At 40.7% G+C, this 18,917-nt stretch overlaps 1 protein-coding gene across 1 annotated transcript; it reads left to right on the top strand.

Moving 5' to 3' along the window:
- On the top strand, positions 1–14,812 carry LOC125485581 (transforming acidic coiled-coil-containing protein 1-like). Its single transcript, XM_048609032.1, has 4 exons — positions 1–2,428; positions 6,545–6,651; positions 8,000–8,120; positions 14,227–14,812. The coding sequence occupies exons 1-4, from the start codon at positions 2,321–2,323 to the stop codon at positions 14,290–14,292; spliced, it is 402 nt and encodes a 133-aa protein (XP_048464989.1). The 5' UTR covers positions 1–2,320; the 3' UTR covers positions 14,293–14,812.
- The last annotated feature ends 4,105 nt before the right edge of the window (positions 14,813–18,917 follow it).

Here is an 18,917-nt window from a genome sequence, read left to right as displayed (position 1 = left end):
TATCATTTGAGCGTATGATCAAGACGCAGTTATGTGTGGTTGAAGACTGCACTTGTCACCATGTTAATTATAAACAGCAGGCACCATAGTTTGACCTGTAAGCCTGATAGAAGTGACTCTGCAAAATCTGAATGGGCATTTCCACGTGTGCACTGTGCGTTCAACACTCATGATGTGGTCCAAGTGCTCTATTTCCAAAGTTGGATCAAGTAGGTCTATCCTAGCAAAGTTGTGTGCCATTCACCAAAGAACAAGTGTTTAGTTACAAGAAGATCCCAACACTGGTGTTACACATGGGGCCAAGTTACAAAATTGCAGATCAGTTGATTTTTGATTTTTTTTTGGGATTGGAAGGTCTCTCAAAGTACTCTGTAGGATTTTTGGATGTGTTGGGGTGAGCTCCTAGTCCTGGGCATTGAGTATTGCTGCATCCTCACAAAAGAACAAAGAGGAGTGGGTGACCTGTCCACAGAGAGACTGCAACAGACACTGCGGTTGCAGTGCTTCTCGGCCTGCAGGATAACACAGATGGAGCAGAGGCTGCAGAGAGGATAAACTCTGCATCACACTCTGCCAAGTTAGTGTCCAGTCCTGCCACGATCCTTGATAGGAATTGGAAGAGATTCTTTCATTCAAGACTGCTAATGCACCCAGCATCTTGCATCATCTGCATTCTCCAGGTATGCCACCTTGACAAGGACCTCAGAGTCCTCTGCAGTGGTGGAAAGCTGGCTGCAGTCCATTCATGGCTGGTAACTCACCAGATCCTAATCCAGGATTTGTGACATCATCTAAGATATGTGCAGTGTCAGGTGTGGATTATTGCATGTTAGCTGTGAGTTCTCAGTGTCAGGGTCAGCAGATGTCAGAGTGATTTGAGGTGTGATGCATTAAGCAGCATGAGAGGTGGGTACTGCAGCAGATGGAAGATGTTAGGAAGATCTTGGTCACCAAAAGTCATTAGACTTCTTGCGACACTGCTGCCAATTCCTCAGGGCCAGATGTCAGGAATTGCCATCCCTAATGGCCACCTCCTACTCCCTTATGAAGTTTGCCTTTGACAAGATTCTGTCCCCACACTCTTATTCTATGTGAAGAGCCTAACATCTCTTCTTCTGCCCAAAAGGTCCTTGAGTGCTTCCTGAACACCAACCCCCTCTGCCCTGTCATCATGGTCCTGTATATGGCACCATGGCTCTCTTCCTATTCATATCCAGTACCAAGGTCTGCATCGTTGCCTCTGGAATCCTCTTTCTATCCTGGTATTCCATTTTCTGTTTACAACTGGAGCAAAAGTATCCAGCAGCAGCCTTCTGAAAAGCAGTGCAGCTTCCCTTTAAGAGGGACAAGACAGCCTTTTGGATCAGAAAACTACAGCACCACGAGCTTTTAGCACATGCTGTTTGATTCCCTGCTGAGTGCAGAGGCAGCTAGTGGTATGGGAGGAGCTAAAATCAAGTAAATAAGTGATAGCCCCAAGTTTGCTTGCTATCTGCATTCATTTCGATGAACATGGGAATGTCACAAATCATAACTGTCATACCCAAAATGTGACACACATTGATTTTTAGCTAGATTTTTCTTGATGAGAGTTGTTTACTTGGTCATTTTGAAGCTGAAATGACATATCATGAAGAAGTAGAACATGCTGGAGAAGTAAACAGGTCTGGAAGTATTCATGGTGAGAGAAACTGAGCTGACGTTTTGGGTCTGGTATAACTTCTTCAGAACTCTTCCAACGAACAGTCATATTGGTCTCAAAATGTTAACTCTGCTTCTCTCTTCGCACATGTTGCCAGACCTCCTGAATTTCTCTCGCATTTTCTGTTTTTATTTCAGATCTCCATCATCTGCAGTATTTTGCTTTATAACATCATATCTCCTTACTGTCTAATTCCCTGTCCACTTACTTCTGTGGTTTGATTGTTACGTTTTTGATACATTTTTTTTTCCCCTTGTGATTTTCTTTTTGTCCCTCATTTCAACACTAAATTTCCCGGAATTTGTGCCACCACTATATTGAATAATGTAATTTTTGAGTAGTTTGGCATTCTTTTTGAAAAATAAGCATTTAAATGGTAAGAAAAAAACACTTATGTTTTAGTCTGCAGTATCCAGCATTCTAGTTTGAATTATGAGACAGGGTGGAAAAAGAATTTCTGCATATTTCTCACTCGTTGTTTTGTTGCTGAAAATACATGGAGATGGACTTTTGAATTTTGATGCATAAATATATCTTTTGTAATCTGGTATTTTTTTTTCTACAGAGGATGATCACAGAGAAAAGTCCATCTCCCATCACACAGTACAGCAGCTAATAATGGAAAAGGATCAGGCCTTGTCTGACCTGAACTCTGTGGAGAAATCTCTTGCAGACCTCTTCAGGAGATATGAGAAGATGAAGGAGGTGTTAGAGGGGTTCCGAAAGGTAGGTTGATTTAAGTATGGAGTTTTATCAATAAAATATCAGGGTGGCAATTAGTCCTATAAAAGGAGAATTGCAATAATTTAACCTGAAGAATTTTAATTTTTTTAGAAAGGAGGATATTTTAAGGACCACAGATTTTTTTTAAAAAAATTAACCTTACATTTACTCAGTTGTACACAAAGATGGCAGTATTTATATCAAGACCAATGGCTGTGATTTGGATTGCTGCATGTGATGCTATCCACAGTTGCAAGTTATTGTTGTATGTGAAAGTACAGTTCAACAAACATTAGTGTAATGCATTAGAAAGACAAAAAATAGGAGCAGGGTAGCCCATTCAGCGTGATCATGGCTGATTCTCTATCACAACGCTATATTCCCGTTCTTTCACCACATACGTTGACACCTTCGGTCTCTAGAAATCTTTCTATTTTCATAATATTATTCAGTGACTTCACCTCCAACCTTCTGTGATGGAGAATTCCACAGGTTCACTATGGTCTCATTGAATAAGTATCTCCTCATCTCAGTCTGAAGTGATTTAATCACTTACCTTGAGACCATGACCTCTTGTTTTCTATCTCCTATTGAGGGGAAGCATTAACCCTGCATCCAATCTGTCCAGCAATATGAGAATTGTGTGTTTCGCTGAGTCCTCTTCACCATTAACAGTCCCATCTAGTTTTATGTCCGCAGTGAACTTGGAAATATTATGTTTGATGTCTTCCTCCAAATCATTGGTTTATGATAGCTGAGGCCCAAGCACTGATCTCTACTGTACCCTACTAATCATCACTTTCACTCTGAAAATGACCCCTTTATTCCTTGTTTTGTCTTTACTAACCAAATCTTATTACATGCCATGTATTACCCTCAATCACACGTGCTTTAATGTTAAACCCTAAACTTCTTTATGGGAGATATCATAACCTTTCTGAAAATACAAATACACCACATCCATTATAGCTCCTTCATCTGTTCGACGAGTTAAATCCTCAAAAAAACTCCAGTAGGTTTGTCAAACACAAATTTACCTTTCACAAAATCAAAATATGTAACAAGATAACAGAGACAAATTATATCTCAAAGAAAAAAAAGCTAAGATTAGATTATTACACTGAAGGCTACTGCATTTAACCTAAATCTCATAGCCTACTAAACTACTTCTTTACACTGTAGAATCCTAGAGAAAAAAGTTCTTAGTTTGTAGACTTCATAGAACAACACTTTAACACAATTTATTTAGTTGACCAATATAATATCCATGGTCCAGATTTTGCATGAAGCGTGGTAGGACATCTATCAGTGCTCATGGATATTGAAGAGAGGGAGAAAAGGAAGAGAAAGACTTGCATTTGTAAAGTGCTCAAACTTGTGATGTCCAAAGTGTTTTAAAGCCAATGAAGGATTTTTGAAGTCTGGTCACTGTTTAAATATTGGAAACACAACATCAGTTTGCTTGTAGCGTCATGCCACAAACAGTTATGTGAGAGTGACCAGAAAACCTGTACTTTAAAGATTTTGTTTGAGGGGATAAACAAACATTGGCCAGGGCACAGGGGAATCACTTCCTGCTGTTGTTCAAAATATTAATATACTGAGATTATAATATTCAAAACATAAAAATCTTTTACGCTCAAGTGAGAGAGCACTGGGTCAAAATTGCTGGGTAAAAATCCTACAACTCCCTTCCAACTGCATTGTTGTATCACTACGTTGTTCATGGTGCTTCAAGAAGGCAGCTCATCACCAACTTCTGAAGGTCTAATCCAGATCGGCAATAAATGCTGGCCCAGCCAGCAACACCCACATCCTGAGCAAGAACAAAATAGGTCTTTGAGTTGAACATTCATCTGAAAGGTGGCATGTCTGACAGTACAGCACTCCCTCAAATGGAGTGCCAGGCTCAATATTTATGCTCATATCCCCAGAGGATTCTGCAACCAACAACATTTTAGAGGAACAAATGTGTTAATTATTTCTGTTCACTTCCATTAGAAGAAAAAAGATCAAAAAACAATACATCACAGGAACAGGCCCTTCGGCCCTCTGGCCCTCTAATCCTGCACCCACCCATTTTGGCCTTCCATACTGAACTTACTGTCCTCACTTACAGGATCAGTATCCCTCTATTCCCTTCCTATTCACGTATTTGTCCAGGTGTTTCTTGAGTGCTGCTATTGTGTCTACTTCAACCATCACCTCTGGCAACACGTTCCAGGCACTCCCCACCCTTTGTGAAAAATTTGCCTCACCCATCTCTTTTAAACTCCACCGCCCCCCTTACACCTTGAGCCTGTCTCTCCTGGTAATTGACCCCGCCACCCTGGGATAAAGCCTCATACTTTCCACTCTATCCATGCCTTTCACAATCTTCTAAACTTCTGTCAGGTCACCATTCAACCTCCTGGGTTCCAGTGAAACCAACCCAGTCTGTCCAACCTTTCTTCATAGCTAAAATCCTCCATATCAGACAACCACCTAGTAAGCCTTTTCTGCACCTTCTCCAGAGCATCCACATCATTCTGGTAGTGTGGTGACTGTAAGCAAGATTCCAAGTGTGGTCTAACTAAAGTTCTATAAAGCTGCTGTGTAACATGGCTATCCATATACTCAATGCCCCTGCCAATGAAGGCAAGCATGCCAGAGGCCTTTTTTTTTTCCCCACTATCTTATCTACCTGCGCTGCCACCTTCAGTGATCTGTGAACCTGCATATCTAGATCCCTCTGCATATCAATACTCCTAAGGGTTTAGCCATTCACTGTATAATGCCCCCTGTACTTGACCTTCCAAAATGCATCCCTTCACATTTGTCCAGATTAAACTCCATCTGCCATTTTTCTGCCGATGCCTCCAACTTATCTATATCCTGCTGTATCCTCTGACAATCCTCCTCATTATCTGCAACTCCACCACTCTTTGTATCATTGCAAACTTGCTAATTAGACCAGCTAGGTTTCCTCTAAATCATTTGTGTAGGTCACAAACAGCACAGGTCCCAGCACTGATTCCTGTGGAACACCACTAGTCACAATCCTCCATTCTGAAAAGCATCCTTCCATTGCTACCTTCTGTTTCCTATGACTAAGTCAGTTCGGTACCTACCTTGCTAGTTCACCCCTGATACCATGTACACCATGAATGCAGAAATCATAAAATTGCAGTCTGATTGATTGGCCCAATCAGGAGGTTTGACAGACAGTCATCTTGCTGAAGGGCTCAGTATTCAAACACAAGATGTGCAGTTGTAACATGTACCTACTAGATGTCCACTAACTGTGAGAGGAACAATTGAGGCTTATCCATTAGAGTATGTCATTATTTTAACAATGTGCAATTGACCACCAAAACGTATCACTGGCACTGCAAATGTACTTGTGTAAATGTGGAATTGTTTTCCTTTGGATTTTAATTATCGTTGCAGAGAATTCAAAATTTAAACCTAAGAAAAGTTTTTGTCACTTATTTTGTGCTTTCTTTGTTTCAATCACCATCTTTGTTTCAATCTCTCTTACTTATTTTCTTCCTTTTATGGACTTCATTTTGTTTTCTGTACATGATTTGACATTGAAATAAATATTCTAATACCTCATTGTTTCACTTTTGTGTCAGTGGTTGCATTTTGAATGAGTTAAAATCCGATGTGTAGAGGCAAGGGCTCTTTAATTTGATTCATTGCATCTTGCCTTGTTCATATGGGCCCCAGATCAAGGGTGCCATAAATCACAGCGTAAAAAAATCAGCAGGAATTCTGTTGACAAGTGTTACGGTAATGTATAATGGATGCCATTCATCTGCTGCTGACAGAGAAATCCAGATCAATTGAAATAGCTAAATTTGCCTTTCTTGAAATCTTTACTTTAAAAATTACCAGACATCAGATCTGAAACCAAAGGCAGGAGTTTTAACTTTACTGCAGCTTGCTAATGTTCCCAGTCTATCCTTACTGAATTATATATTTCTTGTGATAGATGACCTCCCTCAAATCAACAATATTAATGGTGGTATTAAAAGAAAGTATTGATCAAGGTTTGCATAAAAGGGTGCTTTGAGGAAATGTATTTTCTTGTTGTATCAGTTTGGATTTTCAGGACAGTTACTTTGTTTTTGGTAGAATGAGGAAGTGTTGAAGAAATGTGCCCAAGAGTATCTTGCCCGAGTAAAGAAAGAAGAACAGCGATACCATGCTCTTAAAATCCACGCAGAGGAAAAGCTTGACAAGTAAATATTCATTCTTCCTAAAATTTGAAAATAAAAAGCACAGTTCTGGAAGTCCTCACATCAGGTATGCTTCTGGTGAGAGGAAACTGAGTTAGTGGAGTATGGGAGTGGAGGCAGGTGGGCCTACAATCTCCTGCTATTGAATAGCATGCCTATCTGCTGCCATGCTCCTCCCTCCAATCCATCTTCATTGAGACAGCAGTGGTGGGTAGCCTGGAAGGCAAACTAAAATGCCCAATGACGTCACATGCCAAAATGGGCCTGGAATTTTCTAGCTGCCGGGTAGGCCCTTTGCTGAGGCTGAAGCCTAGCTGCTGGTTTGAAGCAGCCTCTTGAGAGCAGACTTGGTCACTCTGGGCCTTCAGCCCCTCAGTAAATATTCCACCACCTCCGCTTACCCCCACTCAACTGCCACAGTCACTGTGGTGGTCATAGGCTTTCCTTTTGAGGGATCTCCCCCTCAAAATGACAGCATGGCTAGAATTTGGACATAGCCTTCTAATCAACCATCTCTTCATAAATTTTCTTTTGGGTCTTGGTGCCAGCATTTGAGAGTTCTAAATGACACTTCCTCCCGACAACAGGATTGGAATTCAGAAACGAAAATTCAGCCCATTGTTTTATGTGGATAACATTCGCTGTCTCTTCCTGATGTACGTTGTTGTCTGTGTTGGGGTAGTACAAAAACAGTTGAAACTAAGGCTATTCAATTGTCTTGGCATCAATTAACACAATTGAACCCTCTTGTGTAATAAGTACAAATGTATGAAATATGGATAATAGAGCTGACTAGATAACCACATACCCATACGTTATGATCAGCCCTTTCAATGAATGATGTACAAATAACGAGTCATTGTGAGGCGTTTATATTGCACTTTTTCCCCTATCTTCTCTTGAAATTGGAAACATGTGAAAAGTAAAATATTTTATACAGTAATATTAAGTATGCGATTAGTTGAATTTCTTGTATTGTCTTAACAACAGTGATATCACAATGTTCATAAATTGGGAAGTACAACTTAATAACCCGTAACAAATCTTAAAATGTTGGTGTTAAATCTCTTATTCTATACAAGTTAAGTTATAATAAATTCCTATTTTCTGTCTCAAATTCAAATTAATAATGGGAATCAAATTGCATTAAACACTAGAGAAGATTAGCACATTTTTTTTTTTTACTTTACATGATCCCCATTTAAAACTTTATTCTTGAATTTTCTCTACTTTTATACTGTTATTGAATTTGAATCTGTTACCATGCTGCTTCCTCCAATCCATCTTCATTGAGACAGCAGTGGTGGGGAGCCTGGAAGGCAAACTAAAAATTTCTTCACTTGAATTTTAGGGCCAATGCTGAGATTGCTCAAGTACGAGCTAAGTCCAAATCAGAACAGGCAGCCTTTCAGGCCAGCTTACGGAAAGAACAGATGAAAGTCGAGTCACTGGAGAGAACTTTGGAACAAAAGGTAATTAAATGCATATTAAGAGGGAGTGCTTTACAATATTCAAATCAACTACTTTGAATTTTTGAGCAGTATTTTACTATGTAATTTTTAATGATGGTAAACTTAAGATATTCCAATGTAAATTTCATTTCATTTGATAGCAACACACATTTTCTGAGATTTATACAACAGCAGTATGTTGCCAAATTCTATTTATATACTAGGGATTTTTCTGAAATGTACGGATATTGTTATTTTGTGTAAAACCAAGTGAAAAGTATTCACTATTGGTTAAATGTGAGGATGAACTGTCTATTATAGGTACCCAAGCTGGACGCTAGTCCTCCAGTTAGAGCTCAGCTTACATCTCAATTGTGGTTCCTGCATTCCTGATATCTACAACACTAAATCAAGGATCTTAGTCAACGAGATTCAACTGAGTCCAATCACTACATCCCTCCCCCCTCCCCTAGTCCAGGGACATAGGCCTGGTCTTTCTCTTGGAGCTTTTCTTGCAACATTTTTGTCCAGGTCCAGTTTCTCCACCTCGGACTCTGACATGGGTGGTATGTACTAGACTGTAGCCCATCTCTTGCATCTAGAGAGTTTTCTCCCCTTCTGGCAGTAACGGTATTGAGGCTGCATCCATCTCAGACCCCGAGGTTTCCCTGACACTAGATGGAGGGGGAGAACCTACAGTTTCTGACAGGCCTTCTGGATTTTGAGGGGCCAGGTGGGTTTTGCTCCTGCCCCATTTGTGAGGTAACAGCTTTCAGGCAACCCACTTGTTTGTTCAGGACTGTATCACAGGACCTGACCTCACGTCAACCTTGTACAGGGCCATTCCCATGGCACGGTGGCTCAGTGGTTAGCACTACTGCCTCACAACGCCAGGGACTCTGGTTCAATTCCACCCTCGGGCAACTGTACGTGTGGAGTTTGCGCATTCTCCCCATGTCTGCATGGGTTTCCTTTGGGTGCTCTGGTTTCCTCCCACAGTCAAAATGTGGGGCTAGGTGGATTGACCATGCTAAATTGCCTGTAGCGTTCAGGGATGTGTAGATTAGGTGGGTTACATGGGATGGGTCTGTGGGATGCTCGGAGGGTCGTTGTGACTTGTTGGGCCGAAGGGCCTGTTGTTTCCACACTCTGGGGATCCTATGAAACTTCATCCCCTGAGTTAAATTGTCTCTTGCTTAGATGAGGCATGTGATCATCATTGGTGTTCCTGCTGCCATTTAACTACCCCCTCCTCCAGGTCTGGAAATAGCAGTTTTAACCTGGTGCAGAGTCTTCTCCCCATCAGCAACTTTGCTGGAGCTATCCCTGTTCTTGTGTGTGGGGTGGTCCTACAATCAAACAGGAACCAGGACAGTTTGGTATCAATTGATGCTGTAGGCTGCTTCTTTAAGCCTGTCTTCAATATTTGGACCACTGAGACCATTGGGCGATGGATGAAGTGGAGCTGTCCTTATATGCTGAATGTCATTTGACTTTAGGAAATATTAGAGTTTCCTGCTGGTAAGTGATGTTCCATTGTCCGTGACCAATACTCCCAGGAGTCCATGTATCACCAGTGATATTAGCAGCTTCTCAATAGTCATCCCTGAGATTGCCAAATGAACTTTATGCATGTCCAGCCACTTTGAATGGGCATCCACCATGACCAGAAACATTGAGCCCATGAAAAGACTGGCATTGTTATGCCACCAAGTTCAGTGTTTACCCAGCCATTTCCAAAAATGTGGCAACAGTGCTGGTGATTTTTGTTCTTGTTGGCACTCTGGGCAGTGCCCCACCACTGCAGCTATGTCAGCATCCAGCCCTGGCCACCACACAGTTTCTTGCCAGCATCTTCATCTTGGAAACCCCTGGATGACCCTGGTGGAGTTCAGCCACTATCTGACAGCAACCTTTACTCAGGACAATCACCCTTCCTCTACAGGGATCTGGTCTCGCCAGGTCCAGAAATGTTTCAGTCCGAGTTGTGATGGCCCTTCTATTTCCATCATTACCACCAGCTGTTTTAGTTCCACTAGCACCAGGTCCTTTTGAGTCCACAGTCAGATGTTGTCCATGGTGACTGGAAGCATGTCCAGGAAGTTCAAACTCAAAATGGACTTTTCCAGGGGAGGCACAATTGGAGTATCTGCCAGTGGGAGGTGGCTCGACGCATCCACATTAGCCGCTTGGCTTGCTGGACAGTGTTCAAACTTGTACTTGTACGCACTGAGAAGAAGGGCCAACGTTACATTTTACTGGAAGCTATGGGTGACACTGCCTCATCATCTTCAGTAGCCGTAGCAGGGGTTTGGGATCTGTTACTATGACAACTTCCCATCTGTAAAAGTACTTGTGGAAGTTCCTCACACTGAAGATAACTGCCAAACCTTCCTTCTCTATCTGGGCATATTTGCATCCAGCATCAGCCACTGTCTGGGAAGCATACTCTATTGGGTGTTCCTCTCCATTGGGCCACCAGTGAGCCAACACTACCCTGACACCGTACAGGGATGCATTGCGTGTCAGCACTTCATCTTGCTTTGGATCGTTGTGGGCCAACACCTTAGGTGACGACTGCTTTTTCCACTTCCCTAAAGGCTCCTTCTTGGCTACACAACCATTTCCAAGGCTGACCCTTTTTCAATAGCAGGTGTAAGTGTGCCAAGATGGAGGCCAGGTTACATATGAATTTTCTGTAATAATTCATTAACCAAAGGAGAGACACAAGCTCTGGTACAGATGTGGGAGCCAGGGCTCCTTTGATCGCCCTCACTTTCTCTTCCAATGGGTGCAACCCTGTTTTGTTGACTCCAGGTAGGTCACTTGAGGTGCCTGGAACACTCATTTTTCCCTTCTAAGGTGGATGCCCACCTGGGAGAAATGTATTATGTCATCCAGATAAATGGCAACCTAAGGTGCCCTTGTAAAATGTCCTCTATGGTCTGCTGGAAAAGAATGCAAGCTGATGATACCCCAAATGGCAGTCTTGTATATTGAAATAAACCCTTGTGTGTATTAATTGTAGTATACTTCTGGAATTCTTCACAGAGTTGCAATTGCAGGTAGGCATGGCTTGTCCAGCTTTGTAAAGGACAGCCCCCTGCCAACTTCACATACAACTCCTCTATGCAAGGAATCAAGTATTTATCCAGCTGTGACCATTTGCTTAAAATCCCCTCAAAGATGATCGGAGCCGTCAGGCGTCACAATCAGTATGACTGGTGCTGCCCATTCTGCAAACTGCACTGATTTGATGATTCCTTCACTCTCCAGTCTTCTGATTTCCAGTTTTACTTTTTCCTGCAAGGCAAATGGCACTGGGTGGACTTTGCAAAATTTCAGAATTGCTTCCTGGTTAACATGTAAAATAGCTTTGGTTCCTTTGATAGTTCCAAGCCCTTCCTGAAATACCCCTGGGCATTTCACAAGAACTTCACGGAGGCAGCCATTTTCTAAATCAAACCATGTTGAGCTAATGTAGGTGAATCTTTCTCAATCAATTCTGCCCCAGTATGCCTGAGCCTTTTATATCATCAGTGGTAACTGCATCAACGGCATCTCAAAAGGAGGCCAGAAGTGAAGTCGTATCCTTAATCTGCAATGGTTCCCCAGTGTATGTTCTCGGTCTAGCTGAGGTCTTGTGCAAACTTAAGGGCTAGTGTCCCAAGTGAATTGTGTTAATGATAGATGCTGCAACCACTGATACATCTGGGTGACCATTTAACAAAACACTAATTTTAATCTGTTCCAATTTGGATGTCGCTAAGTAATGTAATTGTTCCAAACCACATGTAGGGGGACTTTCCACTGTGTGCAGTCTCCTGGGTACCAGCCTAGGAGTGTTCTTACTCACGTTTTGGCTTTGTAGGACCCCTTTGCTGTCTCAAGTCCACATACTGGCAGCAACTACAATCACTTGCCGGCCCAGATCCTGAAGAACGTTTTAGCCATTTGGCCAAGGCTTGGGTTTGTTGTGGGGTTCTGCTGTGGGCTGGCCGAGGGTCCCTCTCTTTAGGATATGCCCTGCATGAGTTCTGCAATTGCCTACACTCAAGCGGTGTTCCCCAAGCTCAGTCAGACAGGGTGAGGGAGTCCACTTCCATTGGGATGCTCTGTAACTCCCACGCTCCACTTGCTGCATTTTCTAATGACTGAGCCAGTTGTAGTACCTGTTTGAAGTCCAGTTGGGCTTCAGCTAGTAGGCGCTTCTGCATGGTTACATCATAAATCCCACGTACCAAACAAAGTCTGTCAGCATCTCATTCAGGGTTAACCCAAAATCACATGCCTCTGCCAGTTGTCACAAATTCCTCAAAAATCCCAATACCGATTCCGATTCCCCCAGTTCTATAACAACAGCCGAATAAAACTGATAGCGTCTCAGAATTAAAGGATTTTGGAGTCACATTATTCCTTAACCAACACAGTCAACTCTAGGAAGGTTTTAGCATCTGGTGCCTCTCGGAAAGTTAAGCCCCTTTATAACAAGAAATGCTGCAGGTCCACAAGCAATCAGAAGGATAACTTGTTGCTTTTCATCTGCCCCAATGTCATTTACCCAGAAAAAGTATCGCATTCTTTCCACATACTGGGCCCAGTCTTTGATGGCAGGATCAAACAAGTTAAGTTTCCCAAACAAAGGCAGGATGCCAGAAGTGCTTACCCCAACTTCAAGATGACTATAGCAAGCATACGTTCTTCAGCCAGGTACTGTTTTCTCCCATCACACCTCCAAAACAACTGCACAAAGGGCAGTATCCCATAACCAAGTCACCCTTTATTTACTTGTGCACAATACACTGGCTGTAGCCAACCAGGTCAGAGTCAGTCACCTGAGCCCAGGAAATGATAAATCTCCTGGTTATATTGGGTAGCCAGGGCTTTCCTGATTGGCTGAGGTTAACAACAACCCCAATCAAGGATCTCGTAGTCAACAGGATCCAGCTGGTTCCAATCACTACAACAACCTACACGTCCACCATTTGGATGCCCATGCCCTTTAGTACACTGGCATGTAGGTTATCTGGCCCTGTAAATTGATTAGCTTCTAATCCCATTAGTTTATCTAGCACTTTTTTGTTATTAATGTTGATTTACTTCAGTTCCTCCTTCCGAGAGATCTTTGCTTCGATCACAATTTGGGAAGATTTTTGTGTTTCTGTGAAGACAGCAAAATTAGTTGTTTAATTGCTCTGCCATTTCCTTGTCCTCAATTTTCCTGTTTCAGATTGTAAGGGGCTCACATTTGTCTTCATTAATCTTTTTTTTCTTTTTACATACTTTTAAATGTGCACTGTAAGCACTTCTGTGTTCCTTGCAAGTTTACCCTCTTAATCAACCTCTTAGTCCGCTTTGGTTGAATTCTAAACTGCCCTCAGTCCTCAGGTGTGCTGTTTTTTCTATCAACTCCATGTGACTTTTCACTGGATCGAAGACTATCCTTAATTTGTTTTGTTAACCATGGTTGGGCCTCTTTTTCTGTTGTGCTGTTTCATTGGAGAGAACATATAACTGTTTCAATACATGAATTCATTCTTTAAATGTTAACCATCATTTATCCGTTGTGATGCCTTTTTAACGAATTTACCCATTCTATCACAGCAATACACCCCTCCATACCTTTGTTTGGTTGGGGTGGGAGGGTGAGGGTTGTAAGCTAAGGTGATAGGGAACCTGCAGCAGTGCTTTCCAGGGTCTAATTCTCGACTAAAATATGATCACAGGGCATTCAGAAAATCTACAGGACCTCTTAAGCACCAAGTGAGATACTTACAAGGATTTTAATTTCTCTTTTTAATTATCTTCATTCACAGGACTTATTCATAGAAGCCTGTAAATCCATGGAACCAATATAACACGTAGCAACAGCTGTAGGATTTCTATTCGTGGCTGATGTAGAAACAGGGCACTTAAGAGCAAAGAGTTTTTAACCTGTTAATTGATGCACATTTTAATTTTTGACATTTCATCAATTTTCTGAAAAATATCTGTGAAAAGAATAGGGTTTTTTTGTGGTACTTTTTATGTGGCTTCATCAAGGTGGTTGTTTAAAAGTAACACAACTTGTACATCCTTGTAAGCCTGGAAAAATGTACATTCAATTTTGTTTCTTTTTATTTTTCAGAATAAGGAAGTAGAAGAACTGACTAAAATCTGTGATGAACTGATTGCCAAAATGGGGAAGAGTTAATGTTGCCTATTTTTTTTCAAAGTAGTGAAAAAATACTGAGTGCAATAAAGCCAGTGGTGCAGTAATGTTGGCTCACTTATGTGAACGTTGGGGATTACACCACATTTTCAATGCACTATATCTCTTTTTCCACAGAGGACTGTTTAATGTATGTAGCATTCAACTGGCCCATGGAAGTTTTCCTTTTACTGTCTGCTGTATTGTAGTATGGCACACAACAAATGTTATGAGTTCCTGTATCAGGGAGATTGGTTCTTTAATGATTAGATTAGATGCATTAGATATTGAGATTGATTGATTGATTGATTGATTTTTTTTTTTGTTTATTTCTTTTTATGGGTTCCTGTGTATTGTGTCTTCAAAGTTTCAACTTACTGTACATTACATTATTGCAAGCGAAGTCTTGCAAATTTTCAGTGAAGCCTTAAGAGCCTAGACTTGATCTGCATTATGAATTTATAAAAATGCATGTGTGTCAATGAAGTTCTCTATTGTAAATAAATTTTAGTTTAAAATCACAGTTGCTATGTCTTTTTTTAATCAATGGTTGAGGTTGTTGCAATTTCTACGAGGTTTTTGCTCTGATTTTGATGGCTGTTTGTGTAGAGATCTTCATAAACTGATTTTCATTATGTCATTGGGTTCTATTCTGTTTTCCACCTCCATTTATTTCTGTAGTGGTTAATCTTTTGGCAGCAAGACACAACTTACTACTCGAGTTGTGGGTGTTGGACAATGCAAATGGAAAACTGTCTCATGTTGCAAACTCAGTTAAGAAGTCTTAAGGAAGAAGAATCAGTCACCATATGTTCACTGAAAGCACACATTAAAAAGAGACTAATCATGCAGAGTTGATAATAGCAAAGGTATTGGGAAGGGGGAGATGTTTAAAAAATTACTTCTGAAATCAAATTTGAAATCTGACAGAATGGGTGAGATTTTAGCTTGTTCAAAATCCAGTCGCTTAACCAGAGTAAAACTTAGGCCAGCTGTCTCAAAACTTGTCCTGGATAGAACAGGGATCAGGAATTAGACTTCTTTATTCGTGTCTGTGGATTGTGCTACAGTAAAAATTAAATCTGTGGTATGACAGAATATGCTATTTGCATCATTACCAAGGATTTCTTGTTGGGGCCCTCTTGTGGCACGGTGCTAGTGTCCCTACTCCTGAGTGGCTTCAAGACCCCCTGCTCCAGACGTGTGTAATAACATCTCTGAACGGGTTGATTAGAAAAATAGATTAATCTTGTTTTATAAAATTGTTCGTTTGAGAAAATATGCTACATCAAGTAAGGATTTTTTTTTGCAACTACTTCTGCAAACTATGCTTCATCTAACATGAAATATGGAAAGCAGAACTTTTGACGTTGCTTTCTACAGATGAGCCATAATGTCTAATCGGTAGATATAAAGTTTTGGTCATGTGTAGGTGCATTTGTCAAAGTTGTAGTGGTGATTAAAAAAAAATACTTTGCTCTTTGCTTGGAAGAGCAGTAACCAGTGCAAAACCTGGGATTTGTACCTGGTACACATGCTCTGGGGTTTTCTACCACCTAGAAAGACAAGTGAAGCAGAAGTATGGGAACACCTCTGCCGACAAATTTCTCTCCAAGACACACACCATCTGAACTTGGAACTACATCGCTGTTTCCTCACTGTGACTGGGACAAAATCCTGGAGCTCCCCTGTAATAGTTTTGTGGGTGGACCGGCACCACATGGACTGCAGCTTCAAGAAAACAATTGGGAATGGGCAATAGCCAGGCAGTGACGCCCACATCCCCTGAACGAATCAAAAGAACATGCGCTGGGGTTTGCAGCCGGTTGCATGGAGCCTGGTGTGTGCTTCGAGGTATCATTCAGTTTCCATGGAGACCGCGTCTCTTGTCTCCATGGGAACGAGTATTTAAGGGCCACCCAGCAAGCGGTGTGGCTCGAACAGCTGATGATGGTCCTGTCTTTACAGTCACTAACGGGGAGGGGCTAAGGCGAATTATTATCCAGCGGCAACAGCATGGAGTCAGGTCTGGAAGACCCTAGGGAAAAATGTAGCAGACTGGAGCAGCACCTTCCCGAGCCTCAGCTGAGTTACCATCCCCGACCACCACCTAAAGCTCACAAGAATGGGATCAAGCGCTCAGCGTAAGTGCACTCACTCTCCTGTTGCAATCGAGTGCGAGTGGATTCTATTCAAGTAGCTGAGTGAAGTTCTCAACGTTTCAGTAACAATTAACACGTAGAAAGCAACGTTTCCCCAATTATGTATCTGTGCACTTTCTGTTAAGAGTTTTGCTGTCAGTAATTTCCAGAACAGCACTGGGATAGTTTCCATCAGAATACAGTTTCCAGCCACGTTTTCCTTAAAAAAGAGAACCGTTCGCATTATTGGCCCAAAATATAAATCCAGTTTTAAACTGTGGAAGTCTTACACTTTATAATTGTAGGTGGATGCTGGTCGTTACCAAACAAGACTTAGCTGACAATTAGGGACTTCAAAATGTGTCTGTCCGATTTGTATTCTTGCTACTGCTGCTTTTTTGTTCAGAGACAAAAGTAGAAATTGCTGGAAAAGCTAGCAGATCTGAGAGCACCTGTGGAGAGAAATCGGAGCCAACGTTTCGGGTCGAGTGTACCTTCCTCAGTTTTCTGCTCAGTTTTATTTCTTGCCAAAAACTGTACGAGCAAACAACAGACCAAATTTTTGAATGCAACACGTACATTCAAATGTTGCATACTTGACCACAACTGCGGAGTGAATGGATTAATTTGTTTTTTTATCTAATTAAATATGACTTGGAGAATATGCTTTGCTCTTTTTAAAATTGAAACTTAACATGCGAAAATGTTGCAACATCCACTGTGATCTTAACCAACGCTAAACAAATGATTTAAATTTAACTTCCATCATACAAAATCCAATTTAAGGCAGCAATAAATCATTGTTCCTCTTGGTGATATAATCAGAAATATTGAAAGGATGAAAAAAACAGGATTTGAAAAGAACTCTGTCCTCAGAACAAATCTTTTGAGCAATGTTTTAGGCTGTTAATGGGATAAAAAGTTACTGTACAAAGTCGAATGCTGTACTTTTTAAGTGAGGTTTCTAGCTTCAACTCCATTAATTACAGAACTGAAGATATTGGTATAATTGCCTTGAAAAAGAAATCAGAATTTTCAAGAGAATCCAAACACCCTTTATCTGAAGAAAAAACCTTTCCCAAGGTTTAATCTCTTTTGGGACTTTCATCTCACATGTATTTCATATGGCCTCAAAGTCAGGCATTCACACTGCTGGACAAATGAGGTTACTTTGAAATCTAATTGATGTTATAAATGTCATATTAATATGTTGTGAAAAAGATCAAAAACAATTGTTTCAATGAAATTGTTATTTATAAATGAATCATGCTGGCCATAAAACATGCTGAACATATAAACCAATTTAACGATGATTCTGAAAAGTTCCAAATTCAAAGAAAACCACAAATAGCATTCCAGGCTGATAATTAAGCCTTCTCATGTCAAAGTCTTCTCTAAACCTAGTTCTGGAAAGTCCTTTGGATTTTGTATAATGGAACAATAGAATTGTATCACCGAGAGGAACAGTGATTTATTGCTGCATTAAATTTGATTTTGTATAATAGAAGTTAAATTTAAATCATTAGTTTAGTGTTGGTTAATTTCACAGTGAATGTTGAAATATTTTCACATTTTAAGTTTCAAGTCTAAAAAGTGGGCAAAGAATATTCTCCAACTCATTGAATTAACTAAAGAGCACATTAGTCCATTCACTCCCTAGTTGTGGCCAAGGGTGCAATATGAAAAGATATGTTGCAATCAAAAATCTGATTTGTCATGTGCTGGTACCTGTTCTGATGAGAAACAAAACTGAGCAGAAAACTAGCAGTGGCAAGGATACAAATCAGACAGATGCATTTTGAAGTTCCTAATCATCTGCAAAGTGGGATTCTGGATTTCTGCAACAACATATTTTCTGGCTATCTGAACATGACTGAACCTTAGTCTTGAGTGAGGGACTCCTAACTGGACTTGTGACTCAATATGGTTTTGTTTTAATCTACTCTCCTTTGTAAAACTCTTGTGTATGCATGTGTGTATATTCACAAAAATCACCAGGGTTTGTATGTGAGTGTAATCCTGTTTTGAACTTGAGTTTGGTTTGTAAATTAAATTGATGCCTCCAAAAAGAAAGTTTAGAAACACACCACAAAACTCCTTGAAAATTATTTTTTTCTGCTTGTGGACAGAAGACAAAGATAAACAATTTAAAAAAAACACAAAATTTAAGAAAGTAAATCTTAAGTGACTGCTTTACCAGTCATTAGGAAATTGTATTAACAACATGAGGTTCCTTTATGATCAGCAGTGGGAATAGTTTAGGTTAGATGGGCTTCAGATTGGTTTCACAGGTCGGCGCAACATCAAGGGCCTGTACTGCGCTGTAATGTTCTATGTTAAACTAATCAGGAGTTGTTACATTTTCAAACATTTCTGGCATGAATAAATAAATGAAACACTGATTTTTAAAAACGCCTGAATTTTCAGATAACAAGATGTAGAGCTGGATGAACACAGCAGGCCAAGCAGCATCAGAGGAGCAGGAAA

Source organism: Rhincodon typus, chromosome 20 (genome assembly GCF_021869965.1).
Source record: "Rhincodon typus isolate 14 chromosome 20, sRhiTyp1.1, whole genome shotgun sequence".
Lineage (NCBI taxonomy): Eukaryota > Metazoa > Chordata > Chondrichthyes > Orectolobiformes > Rhincodontidae > Rhincodon > Rhincodon typus.
The sequence above is the reverse complement of the archived record's forward strand: the minus strand, read 5'-3'. Positions and strand labels throughout refer to the sequence as shown.